This window comes from Antedon mediterranea, chromosome 3 (assembly GCF_964355755.1).
Source record: "Antedon mediterranea chromosome 3, ecAntMedi1.1, whole genome shotgun sequence".
NCBI lineage: Eukaryota > Metazoa > Echinodermata > Crinoidea > Comatulida > Antedonidae > Antedon > Antedon mediterranea.
Window position 1 is genome coordinate 13,250,509 of NC_092672.1, and position 25,652 is coordinate 13,276,160.

Genomic DNA, 25,652 nt, shown 5'->3' on the forward strand with positions numbered 1-25,652 from the left:
ACCCTTTTGGGACATCTATATATAAATTTACGTAAGGGCAAAATTCGGTAAATCGCGCCTTACTTCTAGAATTTTTACTCAATGGTATATAAAGTTGGTTCATACTTTCGGTACTGATTTTAACCACCTGATGTAACCCTGTTTACTAATTAAATTGAGTTAGATAATTAGTTATTGACGATTAAAACGAATTCAGGTTCAACGATTTTCCCCAAATAGGGGTGTTTTCCGATCGTGGTATACACTGTCTAATGGATGTCCAACTTGAAAAATACCCGCACACAATAATACGAGGACGCTTCGCATTTTCCTATCTCCTCCTATGATAATTGTTTTTAATAGCTGAAAACCGGTTGAACTGCTCGAGTACAGCATCATAATGTTGAAGACAGGCCGATTTTCTTTTAAAAATACTATTTTGATAGATTTAATTTACGTTTTTACAAATGTATTGATTTGCGATGAATGGAACATTCCAATCTCTCAGTCTGCCAGTTTGGTTTAACACAAGTAGGTAAATTTATGAGCCCTTGGATTGGAGAATAAACTTGCAATACTTTGACAATACAGTACTGCAAATACCTATTAACCATTTTTGGTCGTCATTTGAATCGAACATTTCTTACTGTGAATACTGTTAGATGTAAAAAAATATATACAAACATTTCTTACTGTGAATACTGTTAGATGTAAAAAAATATATACAAATAAACTTTATTACTGTGATTATGGGTAAGCTCTACTGGTAGATATATAAACACGTAATATAAAAATAAACTTTATTACTGACAGTTGCTTCTCAACGTTTGCATTAATTGATAATTACAAAAAATATAAACGTCGTAGTGGTGTATCGTTACATGTACTTTACTATTTCAATCGACTATGACAGTGACAGTTTTAACAAAGTATTATTAAGTTTAATGCTGAAAACCCCCTAACTCCTAAAAAATCAGTAAACAAACAAAAGGAGCTGTGTCCCTTTTATTAGCAAGTTAAGGGTTATTTTCAACCGACTGGACCAAAGAATATATATCTTTGACTGGACTAGATAGACTAATCACAATAATGTTTTTCTTCATCATTACGAGGCCTGCTTTATTATCGTAACACAAGAGCCTGGGGAAAATGTTTTTTACTACAAACAAAATAAAAACAATAGAAACAGAAATTTGGCTTTACTATATTTTTCTTAAATAAATACTTAGGTATGTTTTATTTACGGCAAATTTTGTCATAATTGTAGGGCTGAGATCTAGGCCTATATACAGTGAGTGGAAATAATGATGAAAACACGTGGGTAAGAGAACATGAATATGCAACTAGAAACAACCTGGATGACGTACTTCCGTTGTAACGATAATCGTACGCTATGGGTCTGAACACCTCGTTTTTTTCTCTGCGGTTTGTAACGTGACCTTGATAGTAACGTTGTACGCTAAAACGGTCTAACGCCATGGGTCTGAACAGGGCCTATATATAGGTTTTAGGTTAATTCCCCAAGGGCCAATAAATTTACTTACAGCTGGTGGTACTTGTGTTAAAGCAAAGAGTTATTATTGGAATGTTCCATTCATCGGAAATCAATACATTTGTATAAATGTATATTAAATCTATCAAAATAGTATGTTTTTAAGAAAATAGGTCTGTCTTCAACATTATGATGCTGTACTCGAGCCGTTCAACCGGTTTTCATCCATTAAAAACAATTATCGTAGGAGGAGATAGGAAAATGCAAAGCATCCTCGTATTATTGTATGCGGGTATTTTTCAAGACATGCATTGGACAGTGTATACCACGATCGGAAAACACCCCTATTTGGGGCAAATCGTTGAACCTAAATTCATTTTAATCGTCAATAACTAATTATCGAACTCCATTTAATTAGTAAACAGGGTTACATCAGGTGGTTAAAATCAGTATCGAAAGTACGAACCAACTTTATATACCATCGAGTAAACATTCTAGAAGTAAGGCGCGATTTACCGAATTTTGCCCTTACGTAAATTTATATATAGATAGCTGAAAACCGATTGAACAGCTAGAGTACAGCATCATAATGTTGAAGACAGGCCGATTTTCTATTACTATACTATTTTGATAGATTTAATATACGATTATACAAATGTATTGATTTGCGATGAATGGAACATCCCAATCTCTCAGTCTGCCAGAGTTTGGTTTAACAAAAGTAGGTAGATTTATCAGCCCTTGGTTTAACACATACGGTAGGTAAATATATGGGCCATTTGAGAATAAACTTGATCAATACTGTAAATACCTATTAACTATTTTTGGTCCTCATTTGAATCGAACATTTCTTACTGTGAATGTTCGTACTGTTGGATGTAATATAAAAATATATACAAATAAACGTTATTACTGAGATTGTGGATAGGCTCTACTGTTAGATATATAAACACATTATTATATACACATAAACTTTATACTGACAGTTCCTTCTCAACGTTTGTATTAATTAATAATTACCAACAATATAAACGTCGTAGTGGTGTATCGTGACATGTAATTTAATATTTCAATCGATTATGACAGTGACAGTTTTAACAAAGTATTAAATCGCAAATGTTTTACTGTATTTAGAGGTATATTATTTATAGGCGTATAAAACATGAAAAAAATATTTCGTTACTGAGTGGATAAAGAATATATTTAAAAATTGTTCCTCTGTGTACCTATCCGCTTTCCCATCCCTCAACCCTAATGTTAAATAAAAAACACAAATTGGGTTTCTTTAAATGAGTCCAAATCAAAAATTTGGACTCATTTTGTGATAAGTTTCTCCTTCGGAAGTAATTCCCAGGGTGCTAATTTTAGTTGACTACATAAATCATCGTGTCTATTTATTCGTTTCTGTAAACGACAATTATAGTATTATAGTCCTGCGGAACGTACATTTGAAATCGCCAGTTTTGTTACGCTGAAATTACTGTGTATTCGAGAACCATCTGTGGGCACGACCTAGATGGTACGCGAGAGCAAAATTCGGTAAATCGCGCCTTACTTCTAGATTAAAACGAATTTAGGTTCAACGATTTGCCCCAAATAGGAGTGTTTTCCGATCGTGGTATACACTGTCTAATGGATGTCCATCTTGAAAAATACCCGCCACAAAAATTCGAAAAGGCTTCGCATTTTCCTATCTCCTCCTACGATAATTGTTTTTAATAGTTGAAAACTGGTTGAACAGCTAGAGTACAGCATCATAATGTTGAATACAGGCCGATTTTCTTAAAAAAAGACTATTTTGATAGATTTAATATACGATTATACAAATGTATTGATTTGCGATGAATGGAACATCCCAATCTCTCAGTCTGCTAGAGTTTGGTTTAACACAAGTAGGTAGATTTATCAGCCCTTGGTTTAACACATACGGTAGGTAAATATATGGGCCATTTGAGAATAAACTTGATCAATACTGTAAATACCTATTAACTATTTTTGGTCCTCATTTGAATCAAACATTTCTTACTGTGAATGTTCGTACTGTTGGATGTAATAAAAAAATATATACAAATAAACGTTATTACTGAGATTGTGGATAGGCTCTACTGTTAGATATATAAACACATTATTATATACACATACACTTTATACTGACAGTTCCTTCTCAACGTTTGTATTAATTAATAATTACCAACAATATACACGTCGTAGTGGTGTATCGTGACGTGTAATTTAATATTTCAATCGATTATGACAGTGACAGTTTTAACAAAGTATTAAATCGCCAATGTTTTACTGTATTTAGAGGTATATTATTTATAGGCGTATAAAACATGAAAAAAATATTTCGTTACTCAGTGGATAAAGAATATATTTAAAAATTGTTCCTCTTTGTACCTATCCGCTTTCCCATCCCTCAACCCTAATGTTACATAAACAAGGCCAACAGCCATTAAGTCGCGTGCTACAATGCATAGTGATACCGGACCGACAGACAGACCGACAGACAGACCGACAGACAAACAGACAGACAGACAGAGAGACCGACCAACCGACATAGTGAACTATACTGACCAAAATTACTGAACATGTTTAAAAAATAATGTTGAAATGTTTAAAAACATTTTTTTTTTTTTATTTACACGTGCGTAGCCTGTCACTTTCGACGTGCTCGTATAACGTAATTTCAAGTTGAAAAGTAAGTCAAGAAAACAGAAATCGGGCAAAAAGAGTGCGCAATAACATTTAACGCGCAGTGCGCGCGCAAAAATATGCGCACTCATGGCAATTTTGTAAACGCTTAAAATTGCCTGAAATGTACTCTTATTTCATCGAAAATAAATTTTGAAAATGTTAAGCGCGCGTACGCATGCGTTACATGCGCTACGCACGTAATTGTATTGCCATATGATGATTTATGCCCTGAAATTTATGAGTACCAAATTTTATTTAATTGTGATTCATGGTTGTGAAGATATGATTACAAACGTGATTTCGTTAAATCGTGCGTAGACCGCGTAATTTTTTATTGCGCACCGTGAAAACATAACCACATTGATTCCTGGCCATAAAGAATATACTGTGAAAAATTGACCTAGCTAGATTAAACTGATATCACGATAAGGTCAGAAAGCGATAAAACGCATAGTGATACCGGACCGACAGACAGACAGACAGACCGACAGACAGACAGACCGACAGACAGACAGACAGACAGACAGACAGACAGACTGACCGACCGACATAGTGAACTATAGAGTCGCTTCCACGCGACTAAAAACACAAATTGGGTTTCTTTAAATGAGTCCAAATCAAAAATTTGGACTCATTTTGTGATAAGTTTCTCCTTCGGAAGTAATTCCCAGGGTGCTAATTTTAGTTGACTATATAAATCATCTTGTCTATTTATTCGTTTCTGTAAACGACAATTATAGTATTATAGTCCTGCGGAACGTACATTTGAAATCGCCAGTTTTGTTACGCTGAAATTACTGTGTATTCGAGAACCATCTGTGGGCACGACCTAGATGGTACGTGAGGGCAAAATTCGGTAAATCGCGCCTTACTTCTAGAATTTTTACTCGATGGTATATAAAGTTGGTTCGTACTTTCGGTACTGATTTTAACCACCTGATGTAACCCTGTTTACTAATTAAATTAAGTTAGATAATTAGTTATTGACGATTAAAACGAATTTAGGTTCAATGATTTGCCCCAAATAGGAGTGTTTTCCGATCGTGGTATACACTGTCTAATGGATGTCCATCTTGAAAAATACCCGCCACAAAAATTCGAGGAGGCTTCGCATTTTCCTACCTCCTCCTACGATAATTGTTTTTAATAGTTGAAAACTGGTTGAACAGCTAGAGTACAGCATCATAATGTTGAAGACAGGCCGATTTTCTTAAAAAAAAGACTATTTTGATAGATTTAATATACGATTATACAAATGTATTGATTTGCGATGAATGGAACATCCCAATCTCTCAGTCTGCCAGAGTTTGGTTTAACACAAGTAGGTAGATTTATCAGCCCTTGGTTTAACACATACGGTAGGTAAATATATGGGCCATTTGAGAATAAACTTGATCAATACTGTAAATACCTATTAACTATTTTTGGTCCTCATTTGAATCGAACATTTCTTATTGTGAATGTTCGTACTGTTGGATGTAATAAAAAAATATATACAAATAAACGTTATTACTGAGATTGTGGATAGGCTCTACTGTTAGATATATAAACACATTATTATATACACATACACTTTATACTGACAGTTCCTTCTCAACGTTTGTATTAATTAGTAATTACCAACAATATACACGTCGTAGTGGTGTATCGTGACGTGTAATTTAATATTTTAATCGATTATGACAGTGACAGTTTTAACAAAGTATTAAATCGCAAATGTTTTACTGTATTTAGAGGTATATTATTTATAGGCGTATAAAACATGAAAAAAATATTTCGTTACTGAGTGGATAAAGAATATATTTAAAAATTGTTCCTCTTTGTACCTATCCGCTTTCCCATCCCTCAACCCTAATGTTACATACAAAACACAAATTGGGTTTCTTTAAATGAGTCCAAATCAAAAATTTGGACTCATTTTGTGATAAGTTTCTCCTTCGGAAGTAATTCCCAGGGTGCTAATTTTAGTTGACTACATAAATCATCGTGTCTATTTATTCGTTTCTGTAAACGACAATTATAGTATTATAGTCCTGCGGAACGTACATTTGAAATCGCCAGTTTTGTTACGCTGAAATTACTGTGTATTCGAGAACCATCTGTGGGCACGACCTAGATGGTACGCGAGGGCAAAATTCGGTAAATCGCGTCTTACTTCTAGAAATTTTACTCGATGGTATATAAAGTTGGTTCGTACTTTCGGTACTGATTTTAACCACCAGATGTAACCCTGTTTACTAATTAAATTAAGTTAGATAATTAGTTATTGACGATTAAAACGAATTTAGGTTCAACGATTTGCCCAAAATAGGAGTGTTTTCCGATCGTGGTATACACTGTCTAATGGATGTCCATCTTGAAAAATTCCCGCCACAAAAATTCGAGGAGGCTTCGCATTTTCCTATCTCCTCCTACGATAATTGTTTTTAATAGCTGAAAACTGGTTGAACAGCTAGAGTACAGCATCATAATGTTGAAGACAGGACAATTTACACAGTGCAACGCAACATCATTGATTTACATATACACAATATTATTTAAAAAACCGTTGCGAATTAAATTTGGAATTTATTCTGACTTGTTAAGCCTCCACTGATTGTGAGGGCGTTTGTTGTATGAGAAAATGTATCTGGTGGGTGAAAATCTGTGATAATACCACATGGCTCTGTTGTCTAGTGGTATGATACTTGCCCTGTAAGCGAGAGGTTGCAGGTTCGAATCCCGCCAGAGACATTTTTTCATACAACTAAAAAATACGGAACTTTCGCCTATGAGCTATGCTCGACGCGATTATGAGATCATGTTCCGAATATGAGCACTGTTTCTATAATTTACAGTATGATTTATATATATATATATATATATATATAAATATGAATACAGGATTAAGATTATAATATACAGCATTTAAAATTACCCACTATTAATTAATCAAATCACTTTAGATTAAGTTACTACAATCCTGAATTTGATTAAGGTGATTAATAAGCTTTCTCTTAAAGTAGGTCCAAGAGTTACAGACGAATGTATATTTGACATACAAAGGCTAGGAATGCTAAATTTACCCAAATCCGTACTTGTTATATATATTTGGCTTATATAAGTTTTAAATGAAACTCTTTAACTATTTTTCCCTTTAGAATGGTAATGGTCATTTTATCGTCATTGATGTGATATATTTTCAATTGTTTTGTGTTAGTTCGATTAAAGTTAAACTTTATTCAATTAAACATGTTGTTTTGGGTGGTTTTTTTTTTTGCTGCTGGTGGTATCTACAATATCTAAAGACTATAGACTATACTTGGGGTAAATGGGGTCTCTAGTCTAACTTTAGAGGGGTCTGCAAGGGCCAAGGCAGTGTACAGATAGTCTGTAGGTCATTTGGTATTGTTTACAATGTGCTAAATCATATAACATTGGTTGCTGGTGGTATCTACAATATCTAAGCTATGCCAGTTTGGAAAATGGAGTCTCTAGTCTAAGCTGGGATAGTTGGGGAAAGGGGGGTCTCTAGTCTAACTTTAGAGGGGTCTGCCAGGACCAAGGCAGTGTACAGATAGTCTGTAATAAGGTAATTTGGTATTTCATACAATGTGCTAAATCATATAACATCGGTTGCTGGTGGTATCTACAATATCTAAGCTATGCCAGTTGGGAAAATGGAGTCTCTAGTCACCTTTAGAGGGGTCTGCCAGGGCCAAGGCAGTGTACAGATAGTTTGTAATAGGTAATTTGGTATTGTTTACAATGTGCTAAATCATATAACATTGGTTGCTAGTGGTATCTACAATATCTAAGCTGGGCTAGTTGAGAAATAAGGGGTCTCTAGTCGAACTTTAGAGGGGTCTGCCAGGGCCAGAGCAGTGTACAGATAGTCTGTAATAGGTCATTTGGTATTGCTTACAATGTGCTAAATCATATAGCATTGGTTGCTGGTTGTATCTACAATATCTAAGCTGGGCTAGTTGGGGGAAAGGGGGTCTCTAGTCTAACTATAGGGTGTCTGGCACTTGCGGTGCAGCAGACAATTAGTCTGTTGTTATCCATTTAGTATTGTATGAACACAACTTGTTCATTTGGCATTCATTTTGAGTGGTACCTCACTCATCTATGCTAACCCCTTTTTAGGCCCTCCCTCGGGGGGTCTGGCGGGCCTTTTGTAGCAGAGAACAAGTCTATCGTTTGTGATACTGGTATAAGGATGCCAATGGGCATCCCATGGTGGTAAAATTAAGTGGTATCTCTCTCATCTAACCTGGGTCGATTTTTTAGCACGTTTCGGGGTCCCCCCGGTCTAGACGCAGCAGGGGGTACCCGGCAGACTCCCATTTTCATTGACTTCAAGTGACCCCCAAATCACTTAAATAGTCAGATATTGGTACCTAGCTCATCTAACCAAATGTCTCTGGGCTGCCTGTCTAATAGCTAAACGTACCGTTAGTACATAAAAAAATTTAAACAATTATTAGTAAAATAAAACGCTATTATCATTACATTAAAACAACATGAATTATGTCACAACAGCATAAGCTTGTCACAAACATTTAAAATATCATACAAAATAGTGAATGTTTGAATATTGAGTTTGAATTGTTATAACTATCAAAACGTTGAATATTTCACGAGACGGAGGCAGTTAGACATAAATATAATAATCAATATTTCAATGAAATTTAGGTTTTATATATAAAATGTACTTGGTTGTCATTTTAATGTTTGTAATACGATAATGTAGTTTGCATATGTGACATCATTATTCCGTCAACAAACTCTACGCTTCATTCATCCAGCAGACTTCTTCTAAAACCTGGACCCCGTTCCAGAACTCGGTTTTACGGTGATCGTGCTTTCGCTGTCGCAGCCCCAAAACTCTGGAACACTCTACCCCTCGAAATACGCTCATCAAAATCTGTAATCACTTTTAAAACTAAACTCAAAACTCATCTCTTCAGAGAAGCATAATCACACGCTACTACTTGCACAGATCTTGGAAAACACTGCGCTTGGAAACCTTTGTCTCTTGCGCTTTATAAATGTTATTTATTATTTATCTTTTCTACATTAAATGTTTGGGGGTTTTTTTTGCAGTGAATAAAAACTAAAAGTCGAAATGTATCATTTTCTATAGCGGAATCTACAGAAAATATATAAGAATATATTATATGAATTGTATTATTATGCCTCTGTTAATAATAATATAAAAATAAAAAAATAAGGTAATTTGTTGAAGTAATTTATATCAGCTGCTTTTATGGTTTTTTCGAGAGCTTTTCCAACTTTCGTAAATCCCTGATTGACACCTAAATAAGTGTTTAAGGTGATGTCGTGAATAATGTTGCCGCATAGTACCATAAGCATAATAAATGAATTGCACAGATGATGTTGTTCGGTGTAACAACGAAACATGTTTGCAAGACAATTTCATTAAACTCAAGTTTATCTTAATTGTATTATGCTGTCGGAAGTTCGGCAACATTCACGTCTTCACCTTAAACACTTATTAAAGAAGCTGATAAGTTGTTGATATAATGTAGGCCACTATGTAATTTCGTGTCATTTTTTTGTTAAAAGCAAAATCCCAGCTGATTTAGTGTCTTTGGGATGTAAAGTAATGAAAAAAATATGTTGCCATTTTTTTTAAAAGCTTAAGGGTGTCAAATCCAAGATGGCCGCCAATACGTAAAATATCCAATAAATGTACCATATTGGACAAAGTAACACCCATTATGAATAATATTTTAAGTTCATATGGGTTCTCTGCTGCTATATAAGAATTATTATAAACCTATATTCATTAGTATTCTGACATTTTGAATTTCAAAATGGCCGCCATTTTTTAAAAATGGGTTAAATTTCTTATTAAAACGTGTGTAAGTTAAATAAAATTAGATTGAAATGCACAAAACGATATGCTTATGACAACAACATGGTGATTAACACAAAATGTTGACCATCAGGAGGTCTATAGTAGGCCTACTGACAGTACACTTCTTCATATTAAAACATCTCATAAACTTCCTCAGTTAAATGACAACTAACTCTGCCAAAGGCCTTCAATGAAATATTTCTAATCTTGAATGCGATACAGTAAGTTGACCTTCCTTCGTTTTCTACTACTACTGTATCCATCAAACTTCCACAGACTGATCTGCGATCCCAACAAGCTTGTTCAGAAACAAATTGGCAAAAGTACTGCAATACCTCATTTCACCGTCAAATAATCTCTATAGGAGTCCTGTTTTACTTTGATAAGTTTGTCACCTGTATTCACCATCATATATATTTTTTGCCATATTCGTCTTTTTCTTAGGATCCCATATAGACAGTTTGCCTTACAAGACTTTTATCAATGCCTCAAACATTTTCTGTCCAATTTCATCATGCCATGGCTAACAAACACCTTTGTGCGAATTGCAGCATTCTTTATTAATCGGGATATTATCTCTCTTTAAATGTTGGCTTTTAAACTCATCAACTAGATTTAATTTGCCAGCTCTGATGAAATCATAAATTTGTGTTGTTCCAATGATACCACACTCAATGACCCTGATCAATTGATGTAAATCCAGCAAGTCCCACACATACATGTCCTCTCATAAACTCCAATATCTGAAATTTGTTTCAGTAATCTGTTGAAATTGATACAGCGAAAGTAACCGGTCGTAGTTCAGGTGGTCATGAGTGAAGAAATATTTGATAAAAGCATGTGTGCTTTCCATATGGTCAGATATCGTTTCTTGTGTCTCGGACATATATAGGGATATAGTTTAACCACATCCTAGATTTCGTTGACTCTCTGTATTCAAGTTAATATCTTTATGATCAGCCTCTTTTAAACACAATGATACTTCACTTAGAATCTCTTTCTCTGTCTGCATTTGTAGAAGCAAGTTGTAGAGAGAAAGCAGAATTAGTGTGCTTCTGTCTTTTAGAGATGTTTTCAATTTAAGATATTTGTGTCACTGGTTGTATAGGTAATACAAGTTCAGTTTCAACAAAAGCACTGGCCTGAACACTATTTTCACAATGTTACATGTCCAAAAGCCATATAGTTCACCGGGTCGACATAATAATTGCTTCTTGATGTCACTCTGTCCACCTTTACTCATCTCGGGCAAGAGTCATCACCAGGCATTCTTGTCTTTCCCTAGTACATGAGTTTTTATACAACAACCATGTGCACTCTTCAAACCAGTGTATAATGGTGGTCTATCTGTAGGGGTTACATATCTAATGAAATCGGTTGAGATGAGAAGTAGGAGTTAATGCTGCCTATGAATAATTTTGCGAATGAGCTGTATCTGTATTTCCCTGAAGCTTCTGCCAAATGTTGACAGGTTGAAAACTTACCAACCATACTAGTGACTAGAGGCCCTGAAGGTTCAGACATTGAATTACATAGCAATAACGCATTTATTATTTAACATCATATTTATACAGGATTTCACAATAAGGTATAAATGCACTTGTTTTATATTGTGGTCCTGTCTCCTGTCACGTTTCAGTTTCATGAAAAGAAATGAGATCTGTAATTTAGAATCTATATATAAATTATGGTTAATTCTGACATAGGCGAGCACAATAGAAAAACTTTGGAACAAATCTCTGCCTTGGATACCTACCTGAACTATCTCCGATGTGCCGCAAAATGTAAAACAGTTTTCACTATTACAATATTGTTCCATATTTCTATCTTAGGAATATATTATAAAGAGTTTTAAAACAAAATTTCTGATTTTATCGGTAGATTTTCAACTCAATTTCAATTGTACGCGGTCAAAGTAATTTCCGGGTTTATGATGAGTTCACAGGTTCACCTTGCAACTACCTGGTTTCAGTTAAGTTGGTCGTTAGTGGCTATAGCCATTTTAGTTTTTTGTTTATTTTCGGATCGGACCGCGCGTGTGAAGGTACAGTAGTTAAAAAATAAAATCCCGATAGCCAAGTTTTATTGAGTAAGCTGGCAGGAATATCTGTAGGCTATCTGTGTCCCATTAGGGCCCATATTGCAAGCCATCTAAAACATCTTCCTTCTTGGGCCGAAACGGCCTACACTGTCGCGGAAGTTAGTTTCAAAAGATGTTTAAATTAAATAATGTATTATGATGGTATTTATTTGAATAAACGCCTACCCAATAAAATATCACTTTGAAAAAAATCGCCTTCACCCACCTACCCAACTATCTAATAAACGCCCATCCACATTTATACCCACGATATTGTATATACTATTTGTAATTGAATTCATCACACTGTTAACTACAATTTACCAAGCATTTGTTATTACTTTTTACCACTTTTCATATCTATTAGAGGATTTTATTTGATTATAAATGTTACGATATTATTAAAACTAAAAAAATCCCTCGAATAAGCATCTCCCTCAAATGAACTCTGCCTCCCCCACCTCCGCCCTATAAGGGCCCTACCAAACAATAAACACTATACTTTAAAATGTTATTAATCATTTAAGACACTGTGAAACAGAGTAGGTTTAGTTTTTCGAATGTCAAGCATTTCCAATAATGATAACCGACAGAAAACGTACAAGGAGAACGTCCTTCTAAAACCTTTTTACCCGAGTCATTATCATTCCGAGAACCATCGTTTACACTTCCTAGAGGGGAGCGAGCGAAGCGAGCTCACCCTCTAGTTAGACGTAATTGTTAGACGCACTTGTTGGCATTGAAAGGTAGTTGCCATCTGGTCGACCAATTAAACATATTATCAAGTGAGATCTGCAATTTTTCTTTGGATTCCCCATAATCATAAACTTTAGTATCATCAGCGAACATCTTAACTTCTGATACTGCAACTTCAGGCAAGTCATTGATAAAGAGTAAGAATAAAATCGGACCAAGCACACTTCCTTGCGGAATACCACTTATCACATACCATTTCGACAAAGTCCCATTTAACATTACTCGTTGTCTTCTACCTTTTAAGAAGTCTTGAATCCAATTATAGACGTTACCGGAGATACCATAAGCTTTAACCTTCCTTAACAGTCTCATATGAGGTACAGAATCGAAGGCCTTTTGGAAGTCCAAATATGCCACATCAATATCACGCCCATCATCTAAAGGCTTAGACCAATGTTCTACTATCTCTAATAGTTGAGTTGTTGTGGATCTACCGGACCTAAAGCCATGTTGATGTTTCGATAATAAGTTATTGTTGACAAAATGCTTAATTAAAGAATCTCTAATAATGCTTTCCATAACTTTACAACAAACAGCAGTCAAGCTAACAGGTCGATAATTATTTACTTCCACCCTGCTTCCTTTTTTAAAAATAGGTACAATATGAGCTTCTTTCCAATTCCGAGGAACAATACCTTCTTTCAATGAATTAGAAAAAATTTTACTTAGCGGCTCAGAAATATAAGCTCTGCACTCTCTTAAAATCATAGGGTGAATACCATCAGGTCCTGGACTCTTAGTCACATTTAACTTCTTTAAATATTTTTCAACGATTTGGGGTGATATTTCAACTTCAGAACAAACTGTATCAAAAACTCTTCTTTGAAACTCTGGTACGTTATCAATATCTTCCCTTACAAAAACTGTAGAAAAAAAAGTATTAAGTATCTCAGTCTTGGACTGATCATCACTGTGTGCCACATTGTTCTCATCTTTCAGGGATGGTAGTCTCGCTTTAACCTTGGTTTTGGAGTTTACATATCGCCAGAATGATTTGGGTTTCTGTTTTATTTCGGAAGCAATCATTTTTTCAAAGTTCCAAATGGCCTTCCTTTTCATGGATGTTACTTTATTTCTAGCATCTTTAAATTTTGCTTTATTAGATCTGCTCGGACAATGGTTATACCTAAACCATGCTTTTCTTTTAAGCTTTATCATTTTCTTCATATCCTTGTTTATCCAAAGAGGCTCTTTGACCTTACTGTTGTCCCCCTTTTTTGCCTTGGGAATGTGCCGTCCACTAGTTTCTGCAATAATTTCACTAAACAAATTCCAACACTCTTCTGTTCCACCATTTTCAAATTTCCCCTTCCAATCAATCTTTTTTAGTTCTTCATTTATTTGAACATAATCACCGTAATGATAATTTGGTTTTAACAATTGCGACTCAATGTAACAATCAAATTTAAATGTTAATACTGCGTGATCGCTTTTACCGAGTGGTGCACTGTAACAAATGTCATCGATCATGTCCTCTTCATTTGTAAAAACCAAGTCTAAAAGACTAAGATTCTGTCCATCTCTAAATCTAGTTGCTTGTGTTACATGTTGAAAGTAAAAATGATCCTGAACCCAGTTCATAAAATTTGTTCCATCATGACTATCAGAGTATCCTGATGCTTGATTAATCCAATCAATGCTACCAAAATTAAAATCACCAGTTATTAATAAATGTGAAAAGTTAGTGCAGCATATATTACTCAACTTATCCAAAAATAAAACGTTCTGCTCCTGACTATTACTAGGGCTCCTATACGCACAAACTAAAAGTAAGGAATCATTGTTTTTCAATGAAAGTTTCACATCAATAATATCTCCAATATCTCCACTGGATGATTCTGTCACATATCCACATAAATCTTCTTTTAAATAAATGGCAACACCTCTAACCGTCAAAATTTGTGGAAAAAAATACTTGATATCCATCCAATTTTAAATCAATCTCCTGCATTAAATTCTTCTTACTTGGATTCTTTGGGAATATCTCAGTCAACATAATTATACTTGGTTTATTAATTGAAATCAAAATCTCCATCTCATTCTTTTTACTTAAAAACGAGTCAACATTAGAATATACGACCTTAATAGAATTTTTTTCAAAACAGTTAGGGTCTCTTGCACCATCAAACAAATTACTTCTAAAATTAATGTTTTCTTCTTCCATTGTATAATTTGCATTTACAGGATCAGCGAAAATTTTCTTGGGGTCTTTGTATAATTTTACCCCTGGAGATAAATAGATTAGGTTCACCTGCACTAATTCGCTCCTGCAACTCTACTCTCAGCTTTCTATTGGTTTCTCTTTGTTGGAATGTTAAATCCGGTGAAATATATACATTGTTTTCCCATCCTTCTAGTTTCTTAAGATTTTTAGCTCTTGACAGAATTTCTCTTTTAGTTGCTATTTCCTTACACCACACTCTTATCATTCTTGACCTTCTGATATTTTTATTCTGACCAGACACGTCCTTGTGTGTTATTCTTGAAATATGCATTTCGCTTGGTTGAAGTCTTAATTTATCAAGAATAGAATTTATTTTATCCTGGTCATGACTAGATTTTTCCTCTTGGGAAACACCAACTGGAGCCTCAGGGACTTCTTTAAAGATCAAATTATTAACTCTCTTATCCCTTTCTCGATGGTCTCGCACCACAATCTGGACCTTCTCCTCAATTAATTTTTCTATTTTAACTTTTCTAAATTCTTCTTTTTTTATTAATAATATCAACTGCAGAAGCCAAGCTATCCAATTTGAGCATTATTGTTGATAGTGCTTTCCTAACACCAGACAATCCAGTTCCCAAAGATTCTCTGCTAGGGCTAGGCCTACCCAGGCCCATCTGTGCTTCCACACATCCATCACACATCCAGATTAGATATTTATTTCCCTTTTGTAAAACATTGTATTCTTTAGCGGAAATCGACTTTGTACAGCTTAAATGGACCCAAACATTACAGCTTTCACACATTAACGCTCTGTCCCCTTCATTTACCGAGTCTTCACACGTTCTACATTTTACCTTACCACTTTCGTTACTGCTGGCATCGGCCGAAACACCTGCATCAGGCAGAAGAGAAGCCTCGTTGGACCTTTTTTTATTCATATTTAGATAGGCCTAGGCCTAGCAGTAGTCCAACTAAAGAAAATGATATATATCTGGTTCAATGGTTCGCGAAGTATTTAGTTTAATGTTTAAGCAATTAAACAGAACTTCGATGCTAACTCTATTGTAGATTGTATTGTCGTCACGGTTAAGAAGGTATTTTCACACAGATCATGAGGAAGTTTTATGAGTATGCATACATAGTAGCCAAAACAAGCGGGTTTCATTATGGGATATGTTTTGATTGAAAACTTTGACTGGAAGTCAAAGTTATTTTTTTAACAAAAAAACGTCTGTATTTCAGTTAAATAATTTTTTTTTTTTGAAAAATTTTTGGTGATAGTTAATAACTATTATGATACTTCAAAATGACCCACGTTTTTTCGAAATCTTTTATTTTTTATTTTTTTGGAATTAGTCAAAGGGACCATAGATGGCCGACAGATTATGGCTTTACATAGTTAAGATTGTATAATGGGTACAGTAATACCATCAAAACGGACTTTCATATTTTGTATTATTTTTATAGTTTTTATAGTTCTGAACGAAGATGATGAATGGTTCATAATGTTGTTATGAAGAGTGAGTAGATTACCTGATACTGTTTGTTTATATTAGTAATTCATTAAGTAATCAATTTTCAAGGACACAATTCGTAATATGTGTTACAAAAAAGAATATCTTAAGGCGCAAAATAGCACGTCCATTGAACATAATTTTCAGGTAAAGTCAAAATATGAAACTCAATTTGATTCGTCGTTGATGGATGGCAATTTTGTTTCTAAGAAATGGTTTTATTTGTAAATAAATTAGTAAAGTTAACGTGGGTTTTTCTTCAAAAAGTAAGTAAGGTATGGTTGAGAATGTCTCGATGTTTTGTTTGTATTGCTATCAATCATCTTCGTACTCTGTAACTTTTAGAATAACATGGTGTACAGCAACACTTTATTAGTATTTATTGATTTAATTTATTGGAACTGGGAAGAAATTTGTGCTGAGCTAAATTGGAGTGGAGTGAAGTGGACTTACCGTATCGTTTATCATACCACTATCGTCGTTATTTGTAGGCATAAACAGTAAAACCATCTATTACTTTTATAATCATTGTTACTGGTCATGTAGTTACATTTATACGATTATTTTTAATTACTAAACAGAAGAAAAAATGTCATTTCCATCGTCAAAATGATTAGTTCAAATCTAGTTAATTTAGAATTTTCATCGTCACGTTTAATCTAATAATCTGTAAGTGGTTTTTATAGTTCTGAACGAAGATGATGAATGGTTCATAATGTTGTTATGAAGAGTGAGTAGATTACCTGATACCGTTTGTTTATATTAGTAATTCATTAAGTAATCAATTTTCAAGGACACAATTCGTAATATGTGTTACAAAAAAGAATATATTCAGGCGTTAAATAGCACGTACATTCAACATAATTTTCAGGTAAAGTCAAAATATGAAACTCAATTTGATTCTTCGTTGATGGATGGCAATTTTGTTTCTAAGAAATGGTTTTATTTGTAAATAAATTAGTAAAGTTAACGTGGGTTTTTCTTCAAAAAGTAAGTAAGGTATGGTTGAGAATGTCTCGATGTTTTGTTTGTATTGCTATCAATCATCTTCGTACTCTGTAACTTTTAGAATAACATGGTGTACAGCAACACTTTATTAGTATTTATTCGCCACGCAAAGATTTAAACAATCGTAAATTGAGAACATTTCATGTTCAGTTCTCCTTCAGCTGTAATTGTTCCTACGAGTTCACATCCTTGAACGTAGTTATTATCACGTTCATAATTACTGATTCAAATTTCAACTTTATACAATAATATATAATATATTTTTAAAACATTTTGTTGCTATGCAATTTTTTAATTTTGAAAAAGTGAATAAAAATTATGTTACATTAAAATGTTTCATAATTTGTATTCACTTTTTCAAAACATTGGATCGGAAAAAAAACATATTTACCCTAACAAACTGTAAATTACAGAAAAAATGAATCACATTGTCTACCAGCCAATTGGTTTTTGGTTGAATTTAACCGTTTATTTTGTCGTTTTATAAGTGAAAACCTTTTTTTAGGGTATTTTTCCGGGTTCTTTTTTCTACGAAAGCGATTAACTTTATTAAAGCTGAAAAATAAAATATTCATAGTTTGATGTTATTAATCTTCATTTTTCATGTTTTTGGGGGACAATACAACTTTAAGATTATGGATTGGTGTTCATAGTGTTTACGCTATCATTCTGGAAGTAAGTAAATGTTCTTTGGACTTGTACTTGCCACAAAGTCGCATGCGAGGCACAAAGTAAAGTAACCAATAACAAGCGACGGTTACGCCACATCATGGTGATAAGATTTTTGCAAGAAGTTTGTTCTGATTTTTTTTTTTTTTTGTCTCTAGCAACTTGATTTAATTAATTGGAACTGGGAAGAAATTTGTGCTGAGCTAAATTAGAGTGGAGTGAAGTGGACTTACCGTATCGTTTATCATACCACTATCGTCGTTATTTGTAGGCATAAACAGTAAAACCATCTATTACTATTATAATCATTGTTACTGGTCATGTAGTTACATTTATACGATTATTTTTAATTACTAAACAGAAGAAAAAATGTCATTTCCATGTAACAATGCATCCTATGATGTATCTGAATACGGGTGTTCAACATTTAACACGACTGACTATGATTCCTGCATAGATATGTTCCTTCTTAGTGACTGGGAGAGGATTTTACGTTACAATATCATTCCTGTTATGGTCGCCTTTGGAATTGTCGGAAACATTATGACATTCATCGTTATGGTGAGTAAATTACACAAACCAGTTTACGTGGTATCTAGCCAATTTGGCAATATCTGATACAATGTCTTTAATGTTGGCACCTCTATGGGACGTTGAGTTTTTTACAATACCATGTTCAATTGATGATATATATATATGACGACAATTATCACTGTGGACTGTTGAGTTTCTTTTCTTCTATTGCCTGGCATGTAGCAATTGTAACGATATCATGTCTTTCTATTGAACGTTGTATGACAGTCTGTAAACCTTACTGGTTTCAAACAAGTGGATTTGGTACTCTTTCAAGATCTGTTAAAATATGCGTATTTATGTGGATTTTATGTTTGTCAGTGAATTTTGTACAAATATTCATTGCTTTCGAACGAGTGTCCGTCATTGAGGGCGTGAAACAACGGTTGGTTTTTAAAATTTTCTAATACTGCTGCTCTAAAAACATCGAAAAATCTCAGTTCTTAATCAACGGATTTTTAATATAGATAGCACTGAAGACATACGAAAACTGCTGAACTTAAATAAACCTGCATCGGAGTTGAAATCTGTGTTGAAACTTTGTTTTTCAAATTGATCATCAGGTAGGCTCCAGTCAGTGTATTGTAACGCTAAGCCGTTACGTTGGTCCCCCACGAAAAACGATCGTATAGTAGGTTACTCAAATAAATTGAATCGACCATTCTATAATTTCCGTCTACTTTAATATTTGACATTAAACTTTTTTGTAAAGAATCAACTTATCAACGATCGTGAAGATATCGACCTTAGTTACAAGAAATATCAAAGTTTAATATCTCTGTTAGCTGTTTTTACAAATTTAAACTGATTTTACTGAGAAGATTGATACGTATTTTTAGCGCCTTTTGTCAGATCAAAGGAATCGCCGCCCAGTGCAAGCTATTACGCAACACTGAAAGGACTGTCAAGATCTTTTGTTTTCTTTTGTTTTTGGTCTTCACGCTTGATTGACTCTCGGTTTACAATAGCTTTTTTATACGACTAGGCGATGGCTGATAAGAAACAGAAAAAGAAAAACGAAAAAAAGAAGATATACAAATGCCAAGCTAATACAAATGGTATACATATGGAAAAAGAAATGGAGAAGATCGACATATCTGATTCTCCCCCAACACTAACAAAAATGGACTGTAAGCCAAACTCACAAACTGCTTGTTCTCCGCCAACCTTATTGAGAATCTGTGATGAATTCCCTCCAATAAATGAGCAACATCCTGGAACCTTTGATAAAAGGTTTAACGATATTATTGTCAACTATATGGAAGAAAACTATGAGCTTAAGCTACAAATTGTAAGAACAGAAAATGAAAATCTCAGAACAGAACAGAAAACAAATCACTAACATCTGAGGTTGAGTCTCTGAAACAAAGGCATCTAAAAATACACTGTCCCAAAAAAAATGATGACATTTCTAAAATTAGAGCTGAGATCGACAAATCTAATGAAAGAATGAAAAAATTGGAGAAGGAAAACAAAAATCTGAAACTTGACTTTGAGTCTTGGAATTTATGGGAAAAACGGACAATGAACAAAGAAGAACAAATAAAGACATTACGTCAACAAGTTACAGAAACGGAGCGTAGCTTATCCATAGCTAAAGACGAAATATATGAACTAAAAAGAATGCAAATTGCCATCGACACCTCAGATTTTGAACTACAACGTAGGACGAGAAAACAAATAATGGAAAGTCACAAAAGTTCTACGACAACGCAAATAAGGAAAGTTTCTTCTAACACAAACGATTCTATTACACAAACTGAACAATTGATTGATAATCTGTTTGAGGAGCTTACCAACAGGCAGCCATCTTCTACTCCTTCAAAACTGACCAAATCAAAATCATCTGCGTCTGCTGCATACCAGGATCAACTAAGCCAATATAGAAACAAACACAAACAGATACACTCTGATACAGCTTTAGATAAAAATATCTTGATTATTGGAGATTCGATGATAAAACAGTTTAAACCAAAACGACTTAGCAGGTCAACAAATCTGAACGTAATCTGTCAGACAATGAGAGGAGCGAAAATTGATGACATTGCACACAAGGCAGCAGTACTGTCAACAGAACATAATGTGGATAGAATTATTCTACACGCGGGAACTAATAACTCCTCAGATGACCCAGCCACTATTGCAGTAAAAATATCATCTCTCGGAGAATCTTTACAACCGAGAAGAGTAACAATCTCCTCGATAATTCATCGAAAACATGAATCTCTTACAGAATCTAAGCGTATAAACGATGCCAATGACAAGATACGAGCAGTTGCTAGATAGCAAAATTGGGGCTTTATTGACAATAGTTGTATCATGTCAAAACACCTGTCTTCGGATGGAACTCACCTAAACCAAATTGGAGTTGGGTCATTTGCCAAAAATGTTATAAACCACATCAATGGAAATTCGTGCGACGAATCTTTGTCTGTACCTGTGCCTGACATACACAAGCCACAGTCGTCAATTTTTCATCGTGCGAATATGTATCAACGACAAACGGAAGCAAATCGTCCATTGGAGAATCATCAATTTCTACAAATAAAACCCCACAGAGACCAAATACACCAAGAGTGGAGCCAGTACCTGGACACAGTCCGCCGATTGCAAAAAGACACAGCGCCATAAGTACTCATTTTTCTAAATTAAAATTATGTGTACTTAATGCTCGATCCACGCAACGCAAAGCCTCAAGAAAAGGAGTGGAGCAAGTATCTGGAAATGGTGAGACGAGTACTAAATCCACAGAAAAGCATAGGTCTAAAGAAAAAGCACATCTTAATTTTGGCGTTCTAAATGCACGTTCACTGCGTAACAAGTGTGATGAATTTGTGGACTTAGTTGTTAACTATAATCTAGATGTAGTGGCGGTGTCTGAAACCTGGTGAAGACCAGATGATGATCTTGTGATTGGAGAATTAACTCCACTAGGATATCGCTTTGTGCATGTCCCTAGGGTGGACAAAACTGGGGGTGGTGTTGGAATTCTGCCTAAGTCAAGCTTAGTTGTTAACTTGAAAACGGATGTACATACATATGCACCATTTGAGGCTATACATGTGCATATTACGTCTAACTCGAAATCTCTTCGTTTAGTTAACATATATCGACCACCAACCTTGTCTGTTACAGAGTTCCTAAATGATTTTGAAAAAATGTTGTTTGACTTTATTCTCTTTTCGTCTGAAATTGTTTTGTGCGGAGACTTTAATATCCATATGGATAATAAAAAAAATGTGGCAGCGGATAGATTTAGATTGCTTAGATCGTTTGGTCTCCAGTAGCATATAAATGAACCCACACACTGTAGTGGGCACTGCCTCGACCTTATCATCACTAGAGATGATCTACTTCTCTCGGATGTAAAGATACACCCTGGCCTGTCAGATCATTTTGCCATATTTTGCAAGTTTGATCTTAAACGGCCCACAACACACAAAACTGTAAGAAAAAGTCGCAACCTAAAACAAATTGATATTGAGAAATTCACAAATGACATTAAAGCCTGTGTGTCTAATATAACCGATGTAAGTGTAATTCTTGAAGACAGTGTAGAAAGCTATTCTGATCTCAGAGCTGTACTTGACTTACATGCGCCAGTTCAGAACAAAACAATTAGGCAAAAGGAAGCTAAACCGTGGTATACCGATGAAATTCGATCTGAAAGGAAAGTACGTCGTCAACTTGAACGTAAATGGATGAAATCAAAGCTTCTTAAGGATAGACAGGAATACTGTGTTCAAAGATGCGTTGTAAATGGACTGATTGAAAAGGCCAAGACGCGGTATTACTCTAGTCTGGTTAGTGACTGCACAGGTGATCAAAAGAAACTTTTCAATATAGTAAATAAACTTTTACATCACTCCAAGTCATCGGTCCTTCCTTCGTCTGTCTCCGATGAAGCTATTGCTGAAAGATTTTCTGTGTTTTTTGTAAATAAAATTAAATCAATTCGTGATTCACTAGAAAATGAAAATACTGCCGAAGTTATAACTGCTTCTGATAAATGTAATATATCTTATGGTTTAACTAGGTCTATACGGTTTTCTCAGTTCGAACCTGCAAGTGATGAGGACATTTTAAAAATTGTCAAAAATTCTCCCTCTAAATCGTGTGCACTTGAGCCGGTACCAACTTCACTGATTAAGAAATGTACTTTTGCATTTATTCCATTAATCACACATATTGTTAATAAGTCTCTTGAAAGTGGTTCTTTCCCAGAGTCTCTAAAAGTCACTCATGTTCGACCCACATTGAAAAAAAACAGGTCTAGATCCCGAGATTCTGAAAAACTACAGACCTATCTCGAATCTTAGTTTTTTAAGAAAAATAATTGAGAAGGTTGTTTCTAAACGGATTTTGTCGCATGTACAAAAACATGGCCTACTTGATCCGTATCAATCTGCCTACAAAGCGCATCACAGTACTCTGAAACGGCATTACTTCGTATAAATAATGACATCCTACGTGGGATGGATGATGGAAAGCTAACTGCTCTAGTATTATTAGATTTAAGTGCAGCATTTGATACGGTTGATCATTCTGTGTTGCTAAATAGACTCAGTACTTATATTGGTATTGAAGGAAATGCACTTGATTGGTGTCGGTCATATTTGGAAAAACGACCTCAACACGTATGTATTGGTGATGCTATTTCAAAAGCTTCTTTTCTAAACTTTTCGGTACCACAAGGATCTGTTCTTGGGCCGCAATGGTTTACTATTTATTTACACCCGATACGGGATATCATAAGTAAATATGATCTGTGCTATCATGTTTATGCTGATGATACTCAGATTTATATTTCTTTTAAACCTACTATGAAACACAGTGACATTTCTTTGGAATTGCTCCAACATTGTATTTATGAATTGCGTGTCTGGATGAAAAAACAGAATTTGTTCTCTTTGGATCAAAACAGCAGTTGGAAAAACTGCCACCAAGCTTTATTCACATTGGTGAAACCCAAATTGACCCGGCTAGGCAGGTTAGAAATCTTGGGGTTGAAATGGATGTGGGTATGACTATGATTTCTCATATCTCAAAAACTATTTCTGCGTCGTCTTTTCACTTGCGAAACATTCGAAGGACTCGCAAGTTTATAAATGAGACAGCCGCTAAACAACTTGTTCATGCTTTTGTCACTTCACGACTAGATATGGGAAACTCTTTGCTATACGGGCTACCACAAAAACAACTCCACAGGCTCCAACTGATTCAAAATACAGCGGCACGAGTTGTTAAAAAATTACCAAGATATGGACACATATCAAATACTTTGGAAATATTGCATTGGCTCCCGGTTAGGTACCGCATTGTTTTTAAAATATTACTCTTTGTTTTTAAGTCTATAAATGGCATGGCTCCTGAATATATTTCTGACATGCTTAGGCTGTATGTTCCCGGACGTAATCTGCGTTCTAGTGACTCGCTGCTTCTACATCAGCCTAAGTCTCACCACTCATGGGGTGACAGAGCATTCTCCGTTACTGCTCCTCGTCTGTGGAATGCTCTACCGAGCTCTATAAGACTTTGCAAAACTGTTGATACTTTTAAAAAATTATTAAAAACACATTTATTCATTAAGGCATAAGGAAATCATGAGGTTTCTTAAAGTTTTTTAGACTTAGAATTGTTTTGTATACTTTTTCCTGGCCAGCATTATCTTTGGGGTGCCTCTTTCTTGGTTGTTGTCTCTGAGCACCCGGTCGTCTGTGGCAAGGCAAATGTGTATCCTGCTCCTTTGTTTGGTCACCTAGGTAGGGGTCCGGGACCGCGACAGAACGACAACGGATGGGGACCCTCCAAAGAAATTGCATTTTATTTGTCAGGAATTTGTATGATTTATTTCTTTTTTATTTTTAAATGCGCCTTGAGCAGTCTGGAGTGGTATCTGCGCTATAAAAATCTTATTATTATTTTTCGTTGGCCTGATATAATAGAGGTATCTCGAATCGTGCAACTACGTGTCGTTTTAATTTAAATTACATGAAAGAAAGTACAATTTTGTGGATGCTTCAATTTGTTGGCACTTTACTTTCAAATGTACTTATTGTAATGTTGTGTTTTCTTATCGTTTATTCTTTAAGAAAGTTACATAATAACGGAACAAATCCATGCAAAACCGACCCACGCTCTAAATCTGAAAGGAAAATATTTACGATTTTTGTAACAGTTACAATTTATGTCTTCTTCATGACACCGTTGCATTTGTTCGTTATTTTATCCTTTCTTGACATTATGGGAACGGATTTAAATTGGTTGTTGAGTATTTGTCGTTTTGGAACATATTTTAATTCTTCTGTAAATCCTTTGATATATAATGTGGTAAATGAAACTTTTAGACCAGCATTTGTTGACGTAACCTATAACAGAATTCGGAGGAACATAGCCGAACGTACTGGCAGGACATAAAGCTGTTTTTATTGCAACGTGTGAACAATTCGTACACAAAGTAATACTTATGTTCAGACAGCCTTACATCTGAGGTAAAGTTACGTCAGACATGAAATTATGCACGCTCTTATGAGCGTCCACATGAAGCTTAAGTCAAGGTGGATTTTACTTGCGAGCTTTGAGGTAATTGCCCCTTCACAACGCTAATTTTCTAGCGTGTATCATATTCCTTGCGTACGCTGTTTGTAGTAAGATTGACTTAACTTAGCATAATAATGAAAGATCGTCTTAACGAGCACTCCAGAGCTTACAACGAACTGCTACATCATAACTTACTTTCGACTCGTCTAACGTCCCTAATAAAATTAACAAACAATTTAAAATAAAGCCTAAACAATCAAAATACATTTTAAAGTTAAAGGAGTGATGCGCAACTATGAAGGAAAAAAAAGCAA

At 34.8% G+C, this 25,652-nt stretch overlaps 1 protein-coding gene across 1 annotated transcript; it reads right to left on the bottom strand.

Moving 5' to 3' along the window:
• Positions 1-12,831: 12,831 nt before the first annotated feature.
• LOC140044060 (uncharacterized) lies at positions 12,832-15,972 on the bottom strand. Its single transcript, XM_072088540.1, has 3 exons — positions 15,894-15,972; positions 15,119-15,610; positions 12,832-14,630 (listed from the first exon to the last, which is right to left on the bottom strand). The coding sequence occupies exons 1-3, from the start codon at positions 15,970-15,972 to the stop codon at positions 12,832-12,834; spliced, it is 2,370 nt and encodes a 789-aa protein (XP_071944641.1).
• Positions 15,973-25,652: the final 9,680 nt, after the last annotated feature.

Excerpts from the sequence above, each read along its gene's own strand:
- LOC140044060 (XM_072088540.1), bottom strand. The coding sequence starts at position 15,972 with ATGAATAAAAAAAGGTCCAACGAGGCTTCTCTTCTGCCTGATGCAGGT. Across the intron at positions 15,611-15,893 it reads TGCCAGCAGTAACGAAAGTG|CTTGGCTTCTGCAGTTGATA; the intron begins GTAAGGTAAAAT and ends CAAATTGGATAG. Across the intron at positions 14,631-15,118 it reads GCAGGAGCGAATTAGTGCAG|TTTGTGCGTATAGGAGCCCT; the intron begins GTGAACCTAATC and ends CCTTACTTTTAG.